The sequence below is a fragment of the Gorilla gorilla genome, chromosome 9 (assembly GCF_029281585.2).
Source record: "Gorilla gorilla gorilla isolate KB3781 chromosome 9, NHGRI_mGorGor1-v2.1_pri, whole genome shotgun sequence".
Classification (NCBI taxonomy): domain Eukaryota; kingdom Metazoa; phylum Chordata; class Mammalia; order Primates; family Hominidae; genus Gorilla; species Gorilla gorilla.
In genome coordinates, this window is record NC_073233.2 from 52,978,720 (window position 1) to 52,994,823 (window position 16,104).

General features: G+C 46.3%; 2 protein-coding genes across 53 annotated transcripts in view; one reads left to right on the top strand and one right to left on the bottom strand.

Annotated features, from left to right (window-relative positions):
• Positions 1 to 1,005: 1,005 nt before the first annotated feature.
• On the bottom strand, positions 1,006 to 14,971 carry HARBI1 (harbinger transposase derived 1). 3 transcript variants are annotated; one of them, XM_004051026.3, is made up of 3 exons: positions 14,849 to 14,971; positions 13,297 to 14,110; positions 1,006 to 1,593 (listed from the first exon to the last, which is right to left on the bottom strand). In XM_004051026.3, the coding sequence occupies exons 2-3, from the start codon at positions 13,964 to 13,966 to the stop codon at positions 1,214 to 1,216; spliced, it is 1,050 nt and encodes a 349-aa protein (XP_004051074.1). In that variant the 5' UTR covers positions 13,967 to 14,110; positions 14,849 to 14,971; the 3' UTR covers positions 1,006 to 1,213. The 3 variants fall into 3 exon arrangements, with proteins under 3 accessions (XP_004051074.1, XP_055210809.1, XP_018892115.1); XM_055354834.2 differs by lacking the exon at positions 14,849 to 14,971 and adding an exon at positions 14,623 to 14,709; XM_019036570.3 differs by lacking the exon at positions 14,849 to 14,971 and adding an exon at positions 14,232 to 14,401.
• Positions 14,972 to 15,000: 29 nt separating this feature from the next.
• The window catches only part of ATG13 (autophagy related 13), a 61,127-nt gene continuing 60,023 nt past the window's right edge, over positions 15,001 to 16,104 (top strand). For 13 of the 50 annotated variants that reach the window (XR_010135468.1, XR_010135471.1, XR_008669478.2 and 10 more), the window contains exons 1-2: positions 15,480 to 15,614; positions 15,985 to 16,100. The gene's annotated coding sequence lies outside the window, so the exon portion shown is untranslated. Of the gene's footprint in view, positions 15,615 to 15,984; positions 16,101 to 16,104 lie in introns of all 50 variants that reach the window. The other 37 variants (XR_008669476.2, XR_008669474.2, XM_055354813.2 and 34 more) reach the window with 16 other exon arrangements.

Genomic DNA, 16,104 nt, shown 5'->3' on the forward strand with positions numbered 1-16,104 from the left:
GAGTGCAATGGCACAATCTCGGCTCGCTGCAACCTCTGCTTCCTGTGTTCAAGTGATTCTCCTGCCTCAGCCTCCTGAGTAGCTGGGATTACAGGTGCGTGCCACCACGCCCGGATAATTTTTGTATTTTTTAGTAGAGACGGGGTTTCACCATGTTGCTCAGGCTTGGTCAGGCTGGTGTCGAACTCCCGACCTCAGGTGATCTGCCCACCTCGGCCTCCCAACGTGCTGGGATTATGGGATTATAGGCGTAAGCCACCACACCCGGCCTATGTAAATACTGTTTTCATCTGAAATCTGCAGATAATTGAAACCAAAAAAGTGTTTTGACTATATGCTGTTTTCCCCTTTACTATGAGTTTTTTTTTTTTTTTTTGGAGAAAGCCTTGCTCTGTCACTCAGGCTGGAGTGCAGTGGCATGATCTTGGCTCAGTGCAACCTCCGACTCCCAGGTTCAAGCGATTCTCCTGCCTCAGCATCCCGAGTAGCTGGGATTTCAGGCATGTACCACCACGCCCGGCTAATTTTTTTTTTTTTTTTTTTTGAGACAGAGTTTCGCTCTTCTTGCCTAGGCTGGAGTGCAATGGCACGATCTCGGCTCACCACAACCTCCGCCTCCCTGGTTCAAGTGATTCTCCTGCCTCAGCCTACCGAGTAGCTGGGATTACAGGCACCTGTCACCACGCCCAGCTAATTTTTTTGTATTTTTAGTAGAGACAGGGTCTTGCCATGTTGCCCAGGCTGGTCTTAACTCCTGAACTCGGGTGATCCACCCGCCTCGGCCTCCTAAAGTGCTGGGATTACAGGCGTGAGCCACCGCACCCGGCCGCTAATTTTTGTACTTTTAGTAGAGACGGGGTTTCACCATGTTGGCCAGGCTGGTCTTGTCTTGAACTCCTGACCTTTACTATGACTTTGTAGGCACAGTCACAAATGTTTGCAACCACTGAGCTTTCAAATTAGTGGTACTCAACCTGGAGTTCACTGGATAGTAGGGAGCCACTGTCTTGGTTTCGGTTTAATTAATGCATTTGCAAATGAATCAAGATATTCTGGCATAGCCCCAACCTTACCAAAACACACATATTAAATGTCAGTTTATGACAAGTATCTGTATACTCAGTCATGCTAGATGATGGAACTGTGTAGAAGGTGATGAGGAGGAAAGTCTGTCACAACTCCTGGGAAGTATCCCTCCTCTCCACCTTCTACATTAGCTAAAATGAGTGAGCATTAGCTCCTGACGAATACGGTCAGCCTCTAAGTCCAGGGACTCCATGTGCTCATACTCTTCTTCCGGGGGCTGTTCCATGGGTCCTGTCATTGGAGAGGACCAAACATCCATCCCATGCTCCAGGGAGATGTTGTGGAGGACACAACAGGCCAAGATGATATGGCTGGATTTCTCTGGTGAGTACTGCAGTGCCCCCTTGGATCCATCCAGGCAGCGGAATCGGGAGCAGAGGGTTCGGAAAGTCTTCTCAATCACACTGTGAGTTGCAGAATGGGCCATGTTATAGCGATATTCTGCTGGAGTTTCAGGAACGTGAAGTGGGGTCATGAGCCAGGTTCGAAGAAAGAAGGAACTGTCACCTGTGGGGAAGGCCCAAATAAATGATAAATGACTATAAGTGGAATAGAAACAGGAAGTGAATTTCAGAAAACATATACTGACAATGGACAAGAAAATACAACAGCCTCTGGCACCAAAGCACACTAGAAAAACCAAGCGGAAAATGCTATGGTAAAAAGAAATCATGCCAATGCCAGGAGCAGAAAGACACGAGTTCTGGCTGAGAATATCGTTGGTAAAAATCGACACATAAAAACGCTGGCACCTAAAGGAAGCCAAATATGAAAGAATGTAGGAAGGAGGTGAAGGCACCGGAGGAAATAAAATTCCTGCATTTGGCCGGGCATGGTGACTCACGCCTGTAATCCCAGCACTTTGGGAGGCCGAGGCGGGTAGATCACCAACTGAGGCCCAGAGTTCAAGACCAGCCTGACCAACGTGGGAGGCGGAGATTGCAGTGAGCCAAGATCACGCCATTGCACTCCAACCTGGGCGACAAGCGCAAAACTCCATCTCAAATAAAATAAAATTCCTGCATTTTCCTAATTCAGAGATATTGTTATTAATAAAAGGCTTAACAAAACCAAATAAAATCAAATAGCATGCCAATCTTCAAAATCTCTAAAGAGCAAGAATGAAACAGAAAAAAGACAATTCTGCCAAGAGATCCCAAAACACTTGTGAGGGGAAGTCTTAACTTTACCCTCAAAATTTCAAGTCTAAAAGCGCTACCAAGGGATTTCAGGGGATTTCTTGGACTACAGTAATTTATTCTCCCAGTGCTAAGAAGAATAAGATAAAAGTCAGAGCACTTATGGCAGAGATCAGAACTCAGGTGTTCTGCCTTCCTATATATCACAATCACTAGAACCATGCCTTTGTAAGAGGAAGAATTTCACATGAACAAAGAGAGCATACATATAATCATGCAAATAGTAATAGTTGGTGATAAGGAAATGAATTCAGAAGTCAATTAAAAAAATACACACAAGGCATTCTCCTTAAGTGACTTCTTTATCAAATGATCCCAGGAAGTACTAACAAAACAACAACAACAAAAAACTGGGGTGCAATGCCCTGATACAACAGCACAATGTTAGTATAATGCTTTCTTGTCCTGACTCACTGTCACTACATCTGGCAGATGAGATGTCCTGCACAGAGGCAAAACCTCTTAGAAATTTGAGAGACAAATAGGCCCTGGAGTACCAGTTTGCATACACCACTGTGTTCCTGCCCTACCATCAATTTCAGTAAATAGTTCTGGACTGTTCAGACAGTGGTAGGCACTGTTCCCAACATACAGGGCTCATTTCTTTTAGGCGCTTACATTTATTTTTTTGGAGACAGAGTTTTGCTCTGTCACCCAGGCTGGAATGCAGTGGAGTGATAACAGTTCGCTGCAGCCTCAACCTTCCAGCCTCCTACCTCAGCCTCCCGAATATCTGGGACCACAGGCATGCGCCACCATGCCTGGCAAAATTTTTAATGTTTTCTAGAGAGGAGGTCTCACTATGTTACCCAGGCTGGTCTCTAAGTCCTGTGCCCAAACAATCCACCCACCTCGACCTCCCAAAGCCCTGGGATTACAGCGCCTAGCAGGAGCTTACATTTCTAAGAAATGGATTAACTGTAAATATCTAAGAAGTCTCACAAAATTTTCAAATTTACTATTTAGCTGACTTTTCCCCTCCCAGGTATAACCTTTTTTTTTTTTTTTTGACAGAGTCTGCTCTGTTGCCCAGGCTGGAGTGCAGTGGTGCAATCTCAGCTCACTGCAACCTCCACCTCCCAGGTTTAAGCAATTCTCCTGTCTCAGCCTCCTGAGTAGCTGGGACTACAGGCACACGCCATCACGCCCGGCTAATTTTTTGTGTTTTTAGTAGAGACGGGGTTTCACCATGTTGGCCAGGCTGGTCACGATCTCCTGACTTCATGATCCACCCACCTCGGCCTCCCAAAGGGCTGGGATTCCAGGCGTGAGCCACCGCACCCAGTTTTTTGTTTGTTTGTTTGTTTGTTTTTTGAGAGTCTCGCTCTGCCCAGGCTGGAGTGCAGTAGCATGATCTCGGCTCACTGCAACCTCCGCCTCACAGGTTCAAGCAATTCTCCTGCCTCAGCTTACCGAGTAGCTGGGATTACAGGCACCTGCCACCACGCTCAGCTAATTTTTGTATTTTTAGTAGAGATAGGGTTTCACCATGCTGGCCAGGCTGGTCTCAAACTCCTGACCTCATGCGATCCACCCCCTTCGGCTTCCCAAAGTGCTGGGATTACAGGCGTGAGACACCACGCCCGGCCATAACCTTTTCTTTTTATTGAACATAACCCTACTAAATAATGAATTTAAGAAACTGATGCTATAAATAATAATGAAAAATAATATCCATGACTCATTGAACACCTACTATGTAGCATGTACTGTGCTGGTACTTTTTTTTAACTTTTTTTTTTTTTTGAGACGGAGCCTCACTCTGTCACCCAGGCTGGAGTGCAGTGGCGCAATCTCGGCTCACTGCAACCTCTGCCTCCTGGGTTGAAGCTATTCTCCTACCTCAGTCTCCTGAGTAGCTGGGACTACAGGCATGTACCACCATGACTGGCTAATTTTGGTATTTTTAGTAGAGATGGGGATTTCACCATGTTGGCCAGGCTGGTCTCAAACTCCCAACCTCAGATGATCCGCTCCCTTTGGCCTCCCAAAGTGCTGGGATTACAATCGTGAGCCACCATGCCTGGCCAAACTTTATTTTCAATATTTATTTACTTTAGTTTAGTTTTGTTTTTGAGACAGAGTCTCACTCTGTTGCCCACGCTGAAGTGCAGTGGTATGATCACTGCAACCTCAAACTCCTGAGCTCAAGCAATCCTCCCAACATACCCTCCTGAGTAGCTGGGATTACAGGAACATGCCACAACACCCAGCTAATTTTTAAACTTTTTGTAGAGACAGGGTCTTGTTATGTTGCTAGGCTGACCCTGAACTCCTGGCTTCAAGCATTCCTCCCGCTTCAGGAGGAACTCCCACCTGCTTCACCTCCCAAGGTGCTGACATTACAGGTGTGACCACCACACCCAGCTGGTACTTTTTAAAGATTATCAGGCTGGGCACGGTGGCTCACACCTGTAATCCCAGCACTTTGAGAGGCTAAGGCAGGCGGATCACCTGAGGTCAGGAGTTTGAGACCAGTCTGGTCAACACAGCAAAACCCCATCTCTACTAAAAATACAAAAATTAGCCAGGCATGGTGGTGCGTGCCTGTAGCCCCAGCTACAGGAGGCTGAGGCAGGAAAACTGTTTGAACCTGGGAGGTAAAGGATGCAGTGAGCCGAGATCACGCCACTGCACTCCAGCCTAGGCGACAGGGTGAGACTGTCTCAAAAAAAAAAAAAAAAAGATTATCTCTTATTATGCAATCCCAACTCTGCTAGGTTAGATATTGAACTTATTTTTCAAATGAGAAGATCAAAGTATATGTTCGTCATCCTTTGATATGTTAGGCAAAGGAAAGACCTAGTCACTAAATGCTAATTTCAGACTCAGAATACTAAAACAAGAGCATAATAAAACAAGAGTATAATGCTGTAAAAGAGAATAAAATAAGTAAGATGAATACTGAAAACTGGAGATGCTAAATGATACTTGTCAAAGTTTCTCTAAGAAATGGTATGAGTCTTAAATGGAGGAGATATACAGGAAAAGCTAAAGGAGACCTTTTGTAAAATTGCTCTACCCTCACTAAATGGTTATAAACCAAGCACTACTGGAAAACAGACACTCAAGAGGGGATTAGGATCAGAATTGCTAAACAGATTACAATTGCTTATATGATCAGTCATCCACAAGACATTTCGGCAGATCTTACCCAAAGCTACTTAATAGGACTAGGCCAAGAGCTAAAGAAATAAGAACTGAGGCTGAATTGTTTGCAGGAATAGGTATATTTAGAGGGGAATTTAGATAATGCATTCTGAAGGGACAGATGAGAATGAGGACAGGAATGCATAATATCATAGGAAAAATAATGCTAAAAAAAAAAAAAAAAAAAGGCCAGAGGCTCACAGCTAGTTCTAGGTTTGACAAATCTAGAACTGTTCCTCAAACCTAAGGGTTGTTTCTTAAAATACAATTAGGCGGCCGGGTGCAGGGCTTCATGCCTGTAATCCCAGCACTTTGGGAGGCCACAGTGGGTGGATCACCTGAGGTTGGGAGTTTCAGACCAGCCTGACCAACGTGGTGAAGCCCCGTCTCTACTAAAATGCAAAAATTAGCCGGGCGTGGTGGCAGGCGCCTGTAATCTCAGCTACTCAGGAGGCTGAGGCAGGAGAATTGCTTGAACCCAGGAGGCACAGGTTGCAGTGAGCTGAGATCGCCCCATTGCACCACAGCCTGGGCAACAAGAGCGAAACTCCATCTCAAACAACAACAACAACAACAACAAAAATACAATTAGCCATCTATTCTCTCTTTTAACATCTTGTCATTCCTTATAATCCTGCCAATCTTCCCATAATTACTCCCACTGTCCACACAACCTTTAGAGACTAGTGTTTTCCAAATCTGTCTATTCATATGAATGATTTAGGGTATCTCTCTGTTGCCCAGACTGGAGTGCAATAGCACGATCACAGCTCACTGCAGCCTTGAACTCCTGGGCTCAAGTGATCCTCCCAGGTCAGCCTCCTGAGTAAGCTGGGACTACAGGCACACGCCACCATGCCTGGCAATTAAAAAAAAAAATTTTTTTTTTTGTGGAGATACAATACAGTCTCCAGCCCAGTCTGGAGTACAGTCACAGAATCTTGGTTCACTACAACCTCCGCCTCCTGGGTTCAAGCAATTCTCCTGCCTCAGCCACTCGAGTAGCTGGGATTACAGGCATGCGCCACCAGGCCCGGCTAATTTTGTATTTTTAGTAGAGACAGGGTTTCACCATGTTGGCCAGGCTAATCTTGAACTCCTGACCTCAGGTGATCTGCCTGCCTCGGCCTCCCAAAGTGCTAGGATTACAGGCTTGAGCCACCGCGCCTGACAAATTTTTTTTTTTCTTTTGTTTTTTTTGAGACAAAGTCTCGCTCTTGTCCCCCAGGCTAGAGTGCAATGGCGTGATCTCAGCTCACTGCAACCTTCGCCTCCCAGGTTCAAGCGATTCTCCTGCCTCAGCCTCCCGAGTAGCTGGGATTACAGGCGCCTGCCACCACACCTGGCTAATTTTTGTATTTTTAGTAGAGATGGGATTTCACCATCTTGGCCAGGCTGGTCTCAAACTTCTGACCTCAGGTGATCTGCCCACCTTGGCCTCCAAAAGTGCTGGGATTTAGCACCTGGCTAAAATTAGCAACAGGCTAATTTTTGTATTTTTAGTAGAGATGGGGTTTCACCATCTTGGCCAGGCTTGTCTTGAACCTCTGACCTCGTTATCCACCTGCCTTGGCCTCCCAAAGTGCTGGGATCACAGGCGTGAGCCACTTTTCTTTTTTTTTTAAAGATGGAGTCTCACTCTGTCATCCAGGTTGGAATGCAGTGGCAGGATCTCTGCTCACTGCAACCTCCACCTACCAGGATCAAGCAATTCTCCTGCATCAGCCTCCTGAGTAGCTGGAATCACAGGCTCACGCCACCGTGCCCGGGTAATTTTTGTATATTTAGTAGAGACAGGGTTTCAGCATGTTGACCAGCTGGTCTGGAAGTCCTGACCTCAAGTGATCCACCCACCTTGGCCTCCCAAAATGCTGGGATTACAGACGTGAGCCACCACGCCCGGCCTGAGGAAATCAGTTTCTACATCTTCAACTTCCACAGGTATATTCCAAGCTTTCTTCGTGCCTCACACCAAAACTAGCTTTAATAAACACTTGCTGACCAGGCACAGTGGCTCATACCTGTAATCCCAGCACTTTGGGAGGCTGAGGTGGACTGGCTGAGCTCAGGAGTTTGAGACCTGCCTGGGCAACACAGTGAGACCCAGACTCTACAAAAAAAAATAATAATAAAAGAATTTTTTTTTTTTTTTTTTGAGAGTAAGTCTCACTCTGTTGCCCAGGCTAGAGTGCAATGGTGCAATCTCGGCTCACTGCAACCTCCACCTCCCGGGTTCAAGTGATTCTCCTGCCTTAGCCTCCTGAGTAGCTAGGACTACAAGTGCCCACCACCATGCCTGGGTAATTTTTGTATTTTTAGTAGAGATGAGGTTTCACCATGTTGGCCAGGCTGGTCTCAAACTCCTGACCTCAGGTGATCCGCCCGCTTTGGCCTCCCAAAGTGCTGGGATTACAGGCATGAGTCACAGCGCCCAGCCAAAAAATTTAAAACAAAATTAGCCAGGCATGATGGCAGGCACCTATGGTCCCAACTACTCAGTAGACTGATGTGGGAGGATCAATTGAGCCCAGGAGGTCAAGGCTTCAATAAGTTGTGATCATGCCAGTGCACTCCAGCGTGGGTGACAGAGTGAGACCCTGTTTCAAAAATACATGTGTGTGTATGTATATAATATATATATATATATAAAATAATAAAAAGGCCAGGCGCAGTGGGCTCACGCCTGTAATCCCAGCACTTTGGGAGGCCAAGGCGGGAGGATCAAGAGGTCAGGAGATGGAGGCCATCCTGGCTAACACGGTGAAACCACATCTCTACTAAAAATACAAAAAATTAGCTGGGCGTGGTGGCGGGAGCCTATAGTCCCAGCTACTCAGGAGGCTGAGGCAGGAGAATGGTGTGAACCCGGGAGGCGGAGCTTGCAGTGAGCCGAGATCGCACCACTGCACTCCAGCTAGGCGACAGAGTGAGACTCCGTCTCAAAAAATAAATAAATAAATAAACACTCGTTAAATGTTGCTACAGTATCCATTTTTCCCACTCCTACTCTTTCTCTAGAGAGGGGAATCAGAAAAGTTATTTATCAGAATTTTTACTAATTTTCAACTATGTACTATAAACAATGTAAAAAACTACTTTAAAGCCATAATTCCAACTGAATCTTGGATCCCAAGGTGGGAAGAAAAAGAAGTCCTTACCAGGAATATTTGCCAAATAGAGTAATTCGTCCTATGATCTGATTTAAACACTGAAACACAAGCGACTTAAATGTTATGTGCCTCAGTCTCCTCTTTTGTAAAAATGTTAATAATATTATTATTTAACTCTTTTTTTTTTTTTTTTTTTTTTTTTTTTTGAGACAGAGTCTTGCTCTGTCGCCCAGGCTGGAGTGCAGTGGCGTGATCTCGGCTCACTGCAAATTCCACCTCCTGGGTTCACGCCATTCTCCTGCCTCAGCCTCCCGAGTAGCTGGGACTACAGGCGCCTGCCACCACGCCTGGCTTATTTTTTGTATTTTTAGTAGAGATGAGGGTTCACTGTGTTAGCCAGGATGGTCTCGATCTCCTGACCTCGTGATCCGCCCACCTCGGCCTCCCAAAGTGCTGGGATTACAGGCGTGAGCCACCATGCCCAGCTATTATTTAACTCTTAAAGAGTTTTTATAAGCATTAAGTGATATAATTGATGCAAAATGCTTACAATATTGCCTGTCAAATTTTAAGGGCTAAGTTTTAGCTGGCTTAATAGTTAGGGAACCGGGCAGGGTGCAGTAGCTCATGCCTGTAATTCCAGCAATTTGGGAGTACAAGGTGGGCTAACTGCTTGAGCCTAGGGGTTCGAGACCAGCCTGGGCAGCATGACAAAACGCCAACTTTACCAAAAATACAAAAATTAGCCCAGCATGGTGGTGTGCATCTGTAGTCCCAGCTACTCGGTAGGCTGAGGTAGGAGGATCAATTGAGCCCAGGAGGTCAAGGCTGCAGTGAGTCATAATCACAACACTGCACTCCAGCCTGGGTGACAGAGTGAGATCCCGTCACAAAAAAAAAAAAAAAAAAAAAGGTGGGGGGAACCAAAGTGAAGAGATTCATAAGAAATCAGCTTGGAACCCAAGTACTCCCACAGCTACAGAAGAAATGGCCAGATGAAACAATTGCAAAATCGACTTTCCCACACTTCTTGGTGTGAGTTGTATGAAAATAAAATTTGAAAGCTCAAAATAGGCAAAAGGTGTGTTTAAGATAAAGGTCCAGTAGAGTAGCAAGAAGGTGGTGCACTAAAAATGGTACAGAGAAGCAACAATCAAGAAACTCAGTAAGCTCCAGGATATTACACGTGGTACCCTGGCAGCTCTACACCCATCAGTGTAGTCTTTGCCCACTTGGAACACAGGAGGTTTCTCTTTAAAGTGCTAGTAAACATGTTAAAGAGAAGTATTTCCTGAGCATCAACTCACAACAAGCACTGTGCTATGAGCATGTGCAGTGCAGATATGATTAGTGGTAGTGATTAGCTGGGTGTGGTGGTGTATGTCTGTGATACCAGCTACTGGTATTATGAGCCTGGGCTGAGGCCAGAGGATTGCTTGAGACCAGCCTGGGCAACATAATAAGACCCAATCTCAAAAAAACAAAAGTTAGAGAAGTCTTCTAATCCTTAACGTAGCTTTCATCTCTTACATGCTGTATACAAGATAACCCTTGTCCTGATGCTCATATAAAAGTAGCACATTAAAAAAAAAACAAACCCAAAAAACAAAAAACTAAGCTGCTGGATTCAAGGGTTTTATCACTGCTAACTGCACTCCTCAGAGCTGTACAGTCACCTTGGTTCACACTGCTGAATGTTGAATAGATTCTTGTTCTACTCATAACAGTAAGCCAGTCTTTCCAATGGAACTCGGGCAGATCTGTGAAGTGAGTTGCTACAATAAGAATTGTATACATGCATTGTCTACTATCATTTTTATGCAGATATCACAGTGACAATCAACAATGCAAAAATAATTTTTTTTTTTTTTTTTTTTTTGAGACAGAGTTTCGTTCTTGTTGCCCAGGCTGGAGTGCAATGGTGCGATCTCGACTCACTGCAACCTCTGCCTCCCGGGTTCAAGCGATTCGCCTGCCTCAGCCTCCCAAGTAGCTGAGATTATAGGTGCCTGCCACCACGCCCAGCTAATTTTTTGTATTTTTAGTAGATAAGGGGTTTCACCACGTTGGCCAGGCTGGTCTTGAACTCCTGACATCAGGTGATCCGCTTGCCTTGGCCTCCAAAAGTGCTGGGATTATAGGCATGAGCCCCTACACCCGGATTTTTTTTTTTTTTTTTTTTTTTTGAGATGGAGTCTTGCTCCATCGCCCAGGCTGGAGTGCAGTGGTGTGATCTCAGCTCACTGCAACCTCTGCCTCCCAGGCTCAAGCAATTCTCCTGCCTCAGCTTCCCAAGTAGATGGGACTACAGGCATGCGCCACCATGTCCAGCTAAATTTTGTGTTTTTAGTAGAGAAGGGGTTTGACCATGTTGGCCAGGCTGGTTTTGAACTCCAACTCTTGACCTCAGGTGATCCACCGCCTTGGTCTCCCGAAGTGCTGAGATTACAGGCGTGAGCCACCACAACTGGCCACATTTGAATATCTATACAATACTTCACAGGTAACTTTCATATATATTACCTAATCCTCACAATAGATATTACTGTGTTTGGTGTCAGATTAATCATTTTACAGATGATTAGCAGAGCCAGATAAAAATTAAGGCTCAATTGTATGGATGTACAATACTTAAACAATTCTGGACAGTCCTGATAAGTATGTTGGCTTTTTTTTTTTTTTTTTTGAGACAGAGTCTCCCTCTGTTGCCCAGGCTGGAGTGCAGTGGCACGATCTTGGCTCACTGCAACCTCCACCTCCCAGGTTCAATCGATTCTCCTACCTCAGCCTCCCAAGTAGCTGGGATTATAGGCGCGCACCACCATGCCCTGATAATTTTTGTATTTTCAGTAGAGGAGGGGTTTCACTATGTTGGAGAGGCTGGTCTTGAACGCCCGACCTCAGGTGATACACCCTCCATGGCCTCCCACAGTGCTGGGATTATAGTCGTGAGCTACCGCACCCAGCAGTATTTTGGCTTTATTTCAGGGGATTGTTTCATTTATTTGTTTGCTTATTTATATTATTATTACTTTTCTGAGAGACATTGTCTCGCTTTGTTGCCCAGGCTAATCTCGAGCTCCTGGATTCAAGTGACCCTCTCACCTTGACTTCCCAAAGTGCTGGGATTACAGGCAGGAGCCACCGCACCCAGACAGGATTGTTTTTATAAGGTTGTTTTTGTTGCTGCAGCTATTGTTTGCAATAAAAATTCTTGTATGCAATTTTGTTTTGCATATGTATAAATATATACCTGTAAGATAAATTCTTAGGAGTAGAAGAGCTGGGTGAAATAACATAAAATACATTTATTAATATATGTATATTTTTTGGCTGGGCATGGTGGCTCACGCCTGTAATCCCAGCACTTTGGGAGGCTGAGATGGGCAGATCACCTGAGGTTGGGAGTTCAAGAGCAGCCTGACCAACATGGTGAAACCCCGTCTGTACTAAAAATACAAAATTAGCTGGGCATAGTGGCGCATGCCTATAATCCCAGCTACTCAGGAGGCTGAAGCAGAATTGCTTGAACCTGGGAGGCGGAGGTTGCAGTGAGCCAAGATCGCGCCATTGCACTCCAGCCTGGGCAACAAGAGCAAAACTCTGTCTCAATAATAATAATAATAATTTTTTTTACGTTGGTGTGGTGGCTTACAGCCATATTCCCAGAGCTTTGGGAGGCTCAGATGGGAGGACAGCTTGAGGCCAGGAGCTCAAGACTAGTCTGGTCAACATAGTGAGACTCTGCCTCTACACAAAATAAAAAAAATAAAAATAAAATAAGAAAAAAAAGTTTAATTGTTTTGGAGACAGGGTCTTGCTATCTTGCTCAGGCTGGTCTCAAGGTCCAGGCTCAAGTGATCCTCTTGCCTTAGCCTCCCAGATAGTTGGAATTACAATTACCAGTTGTACTAGTACCTGCCACTGTGCTGGCTCTAACGGTATGCTTTAAAGTTTTAATAATGTCTATTAAATGTTGATTTTTAAAAAATTAAGGCTAAGAAAATTCTCACCTGAGGTCTCATAAAAAACTGACAGAACTGAGACTCAGCTCTACAGACTGCCATATCTCATTCTACTCCACTACATAATTTTTCTTTTTCTTTTTTTTGAGATGGAGTTTTGCTCTGGTTGCCCAGGCTAGAGTGCACTGGCACGATCTTGGCTAACCGCAACCTCCGCCTCCCGGGTTCAAGCGATTCTCCTGCCTCAGGCTCCTGAGTAGCTGGGATTGCAGGCATGTGCTACTACACCCGGCTAATTTTGTATTTTTAGTATAGACGGGGTTTCTCCATGTTGGTCAGGCTGGTCTTGAACTCCCAACCTCAGGTGATCTGCCTGCCTCGGCCTCCCAAAGTGCTAGGATAACAGGCATGAGCTACACATGCGGTCCCTTTTCTTTTTTTTTTTTTTTTTTTTTTTGAGATGGAGTTTTTGCTCTGTTGCCCAGGTGGGGGTGCAATGGCGCCATCTCGGCTCACTGCAACCTCTGCCTTCTGGGTTCAAGCGATTGTCCTGCCTCAGCCTCCCGAGTAGCTGGAACTACAGGCGCCTGCCACCATGCCCAATTTTTGTATTTTTAGTAGAGACAAGATTTCACCATGTTGGCCAGGCTGGTCTCCAGCTCTTGACCTCAGGTGATCCACCGCCTCAGCCTCCCAAAGTGCTGGGGTTGTGTGAGCCACCGCCCCCGGCCTACATAACTTTTCTATGCCTCCAAACAAAATGAAAATTCACACTTGCAAACTTACCCAGAAGCCAGCTATCTTTGTGCATACCCGCTTCAAACTGACTACTGAGGGAAGACTGCTGCAGCACAGCACAGTCCTGTAGGCTGCCGGGCCAGTTTGTCTCCACGGTCATTAGTGTCCCTCTAATGTCACACACCATCAGGCAGTTTAAAGAATGCAGGCCTTTTCGGTTCACATAGGAGAGGTCTTCAGCATTTGGTGCCTTGATGGCCACATGGATACAGTCAACCACCCCCATCACCCCTGGCATCCCTGCCAACCCATAGAATTCATCCTTCAGAGCCTGAATGGAGGCTTCATCAGCTGGAAAGCGAATGAACTGTGAGGCCCTTTCCACAAGTGCTTCAGTGACATTGGCAACACAACGACTCATAGACGCCTGACTGATTCCAATGGCATCTCCCATCCGAGTCTGGAAGGAACCTGAGGTATAAAAACCCAATGCTGCAAGGACCTGTGTCTCTGGGCTAATAGCCCTGGATCGCTGAGTAGGCCTAGAAAGATTCGCCCCCAAGAGCTCCACCAAGTAATAAATGAACTGCCGTGGAAATCCATACATGGACATCAAGTATTCATCAGTCACATCATCCAGCTTAAAACGGTCCAATGTCCGGTGACCACGGCCATATAGCAAGAGGTCACAGTCAAGCACTGTTATTGGTATAGCCATGGTAAATGTGAATGTTGTCTCTCCTCTTTGCTTTTTCTGAACTGTTCCCAATGAAGATGTTGGTGCAAGAACGTATTTTTAAGAAAGTATCAGAATCCAACAGCTAACCACAGTTAAATGGCTCTGCCATTTATAATCTTCTCTCTGTAAATGTTAAAAGAAAAAACATTAGGAACCTACCAAAGACTTTAAAGTGACTCAAAGGCTGGAGCAGCTCCTTTTCTACAAATTTCCATTTTGTTGAGGCAAAACGTACTGTACTTACAACTCCGGATTTTTCTCCACTAACTCATGGCTGCACGACAGGCTTGCTCTGATTCAAGGATAATGGGAATTCAATCTTTGTGGCTCATTTAATGCTTGGCATTTCAATTGAGAACACCAAAAGAATAATGGAGGTGATGACATAATTATTCACAAGGTAAAAGAGGTCGGCTTCTAACTATATAGGCCAAGAAGCAGCTGACATATGTCATAACCACCTTGGGTAAGAATTGGTCACGGGTTTCATTATCCAAAGACTTCTGGTTTCACCTAACAAATACAGGACAGATGCTGGGGTGCTCAAACCAGTCTAACAAGAAAAGAAGGGGCAAAAAAAAAAAAAAAAAAAAAAAAAAAAAAACAAAGTCCACAACCCAGCCTTATGGACGTACACTGTGTGCTGTAACAAAAGGCTTTTCCCTCACTCCAAGAACTCCAAATCGTGAACCTGAGGGCCAGGAAGTAGGGAAGACCAGACACATCGGAAGTCGGGAGCGAAAAAGAGGCTGGCCGAACCGGGTTTGGGAAGCGACTCCGCCACTTTTAAAGGGCACCCTAAAAACGGATGTCAAAGTCTGATTGCGCCGGCCACTCAGTTAGCCCAGGCCCGTCACCCACCTCTCCGCGGCTGCCAGGTTACCAGCCACACTTCCCACCCACCCAGCCGGGTTGGGCCCTCCTCCGGAACCGGCGACTGCACAGAGGCCGCCACGGCGCGCAACAGCGACACCGCCCCTTCCGCCTCAGCGCCCGCCCCGCGCCGCGTCCTCACTGCCGCTGCCGCGGCGACCTGCGGTTCGTCTCCGCACATTCCACACGCGGCCCAAACGGTCTCTCTCTCTCAAACACCGCCTTTCCGTCTTTGTTTTATCTTGAGTAGCTTAGAAAGATTGGAGAAGAAAGCTTACGTGGAACGAAAATCAACTTTTATGGAGATTTTGAGGACTAAAAGAATGAATAGGGCGTCCGTACTGTAGCGAAAGTGCGACTAAGGTTAGGCATCTGGATTTCCCCCGTAGCCCTCTTCCACCACACCCCCCGCCCCCGGCCATTACCGAAGCGGATGAAAACAAACACTAACGATGGCGGCGCCGTGAAGCGACAGGCTGCTGGGCTTAAGGCAGGAGTGACCGCTTAACCAATGTGGGAAGCACTGAAGAGCGCCAGTCGACGTGGGTGCGACAACTCGCGGAGTCTTAGGAGCAAAACGTCTGGGGCCTGCGAGCCAGGACTCTTCTGAAGCCTTAGGTGTCTATCGGCGACGTGTACGGTCACTGCAGCTCCGGAGCGCGGAATCCTCAGCCAGGAGGCGCGGCTGGTCGGTCCCAGGTCCCGGCCTCCGTAATGAGAGCCCGGAACCACTCTTTGTGCCGCAGCTTCGCAGGTACTAACTTTTGCGGGGGATACCCCAAGATCTCTCAGCGCCCCCGGGTGGGAGGCTGTGGATCTGCGGCCCCTTGGCTGCTGCTTCGTGGAAGTCGAAGGGGATTAGCCACGGTTCAATCCCCTGGGCCCCTGAGTTTTCTATGGGAAGTTGAGTTGGTCTAGGCCCCGTTGGCCCCTGCTTGTTTGGCAGAGAATCCCCTCCACCCCAGAGCTTTCCTCTCTACTTTTTCAGCTCTTTGGGTTAGGTCGTCAGGCGTTTTGGAGGTAATTTGGGGGGCCATAACTCCGGGGTTGGGTGCCAATATGAGTGAGGTAAGTTTTCATTCAATCAAGATTTGCTGAGTGCCAAATATGTACTCCGCGTGTAGGTGAGGGTGACTGTTGACTAGTGAAAAAAGGGACCCATGGTTCACGACTGTCTTCTTACTGGCAGTGGAACGACCTGTGGAAACCTGCGATCCATTCTCATTAAATAAATCTCTGGGTAA

What these genes read in the sequence shown, in the direction of transcription:
- HARBI1 (XM_004051026.3), bottom strand. Translation starts at nt 13,966, where the DNA reads ATGGCTATACCAATAACAGTGCTTGACTGTGACCTCTTGCTATATGGC. An exon ending in CAAAGATAGCTGGCTTCTGG is followed by an intron (nt 1,594 to 13,296) that starts GTAAGTTTGCAA and finishes CCTTCCCCACAG; the next exon opens with GTGACAGTTCCTTCTTTCTT.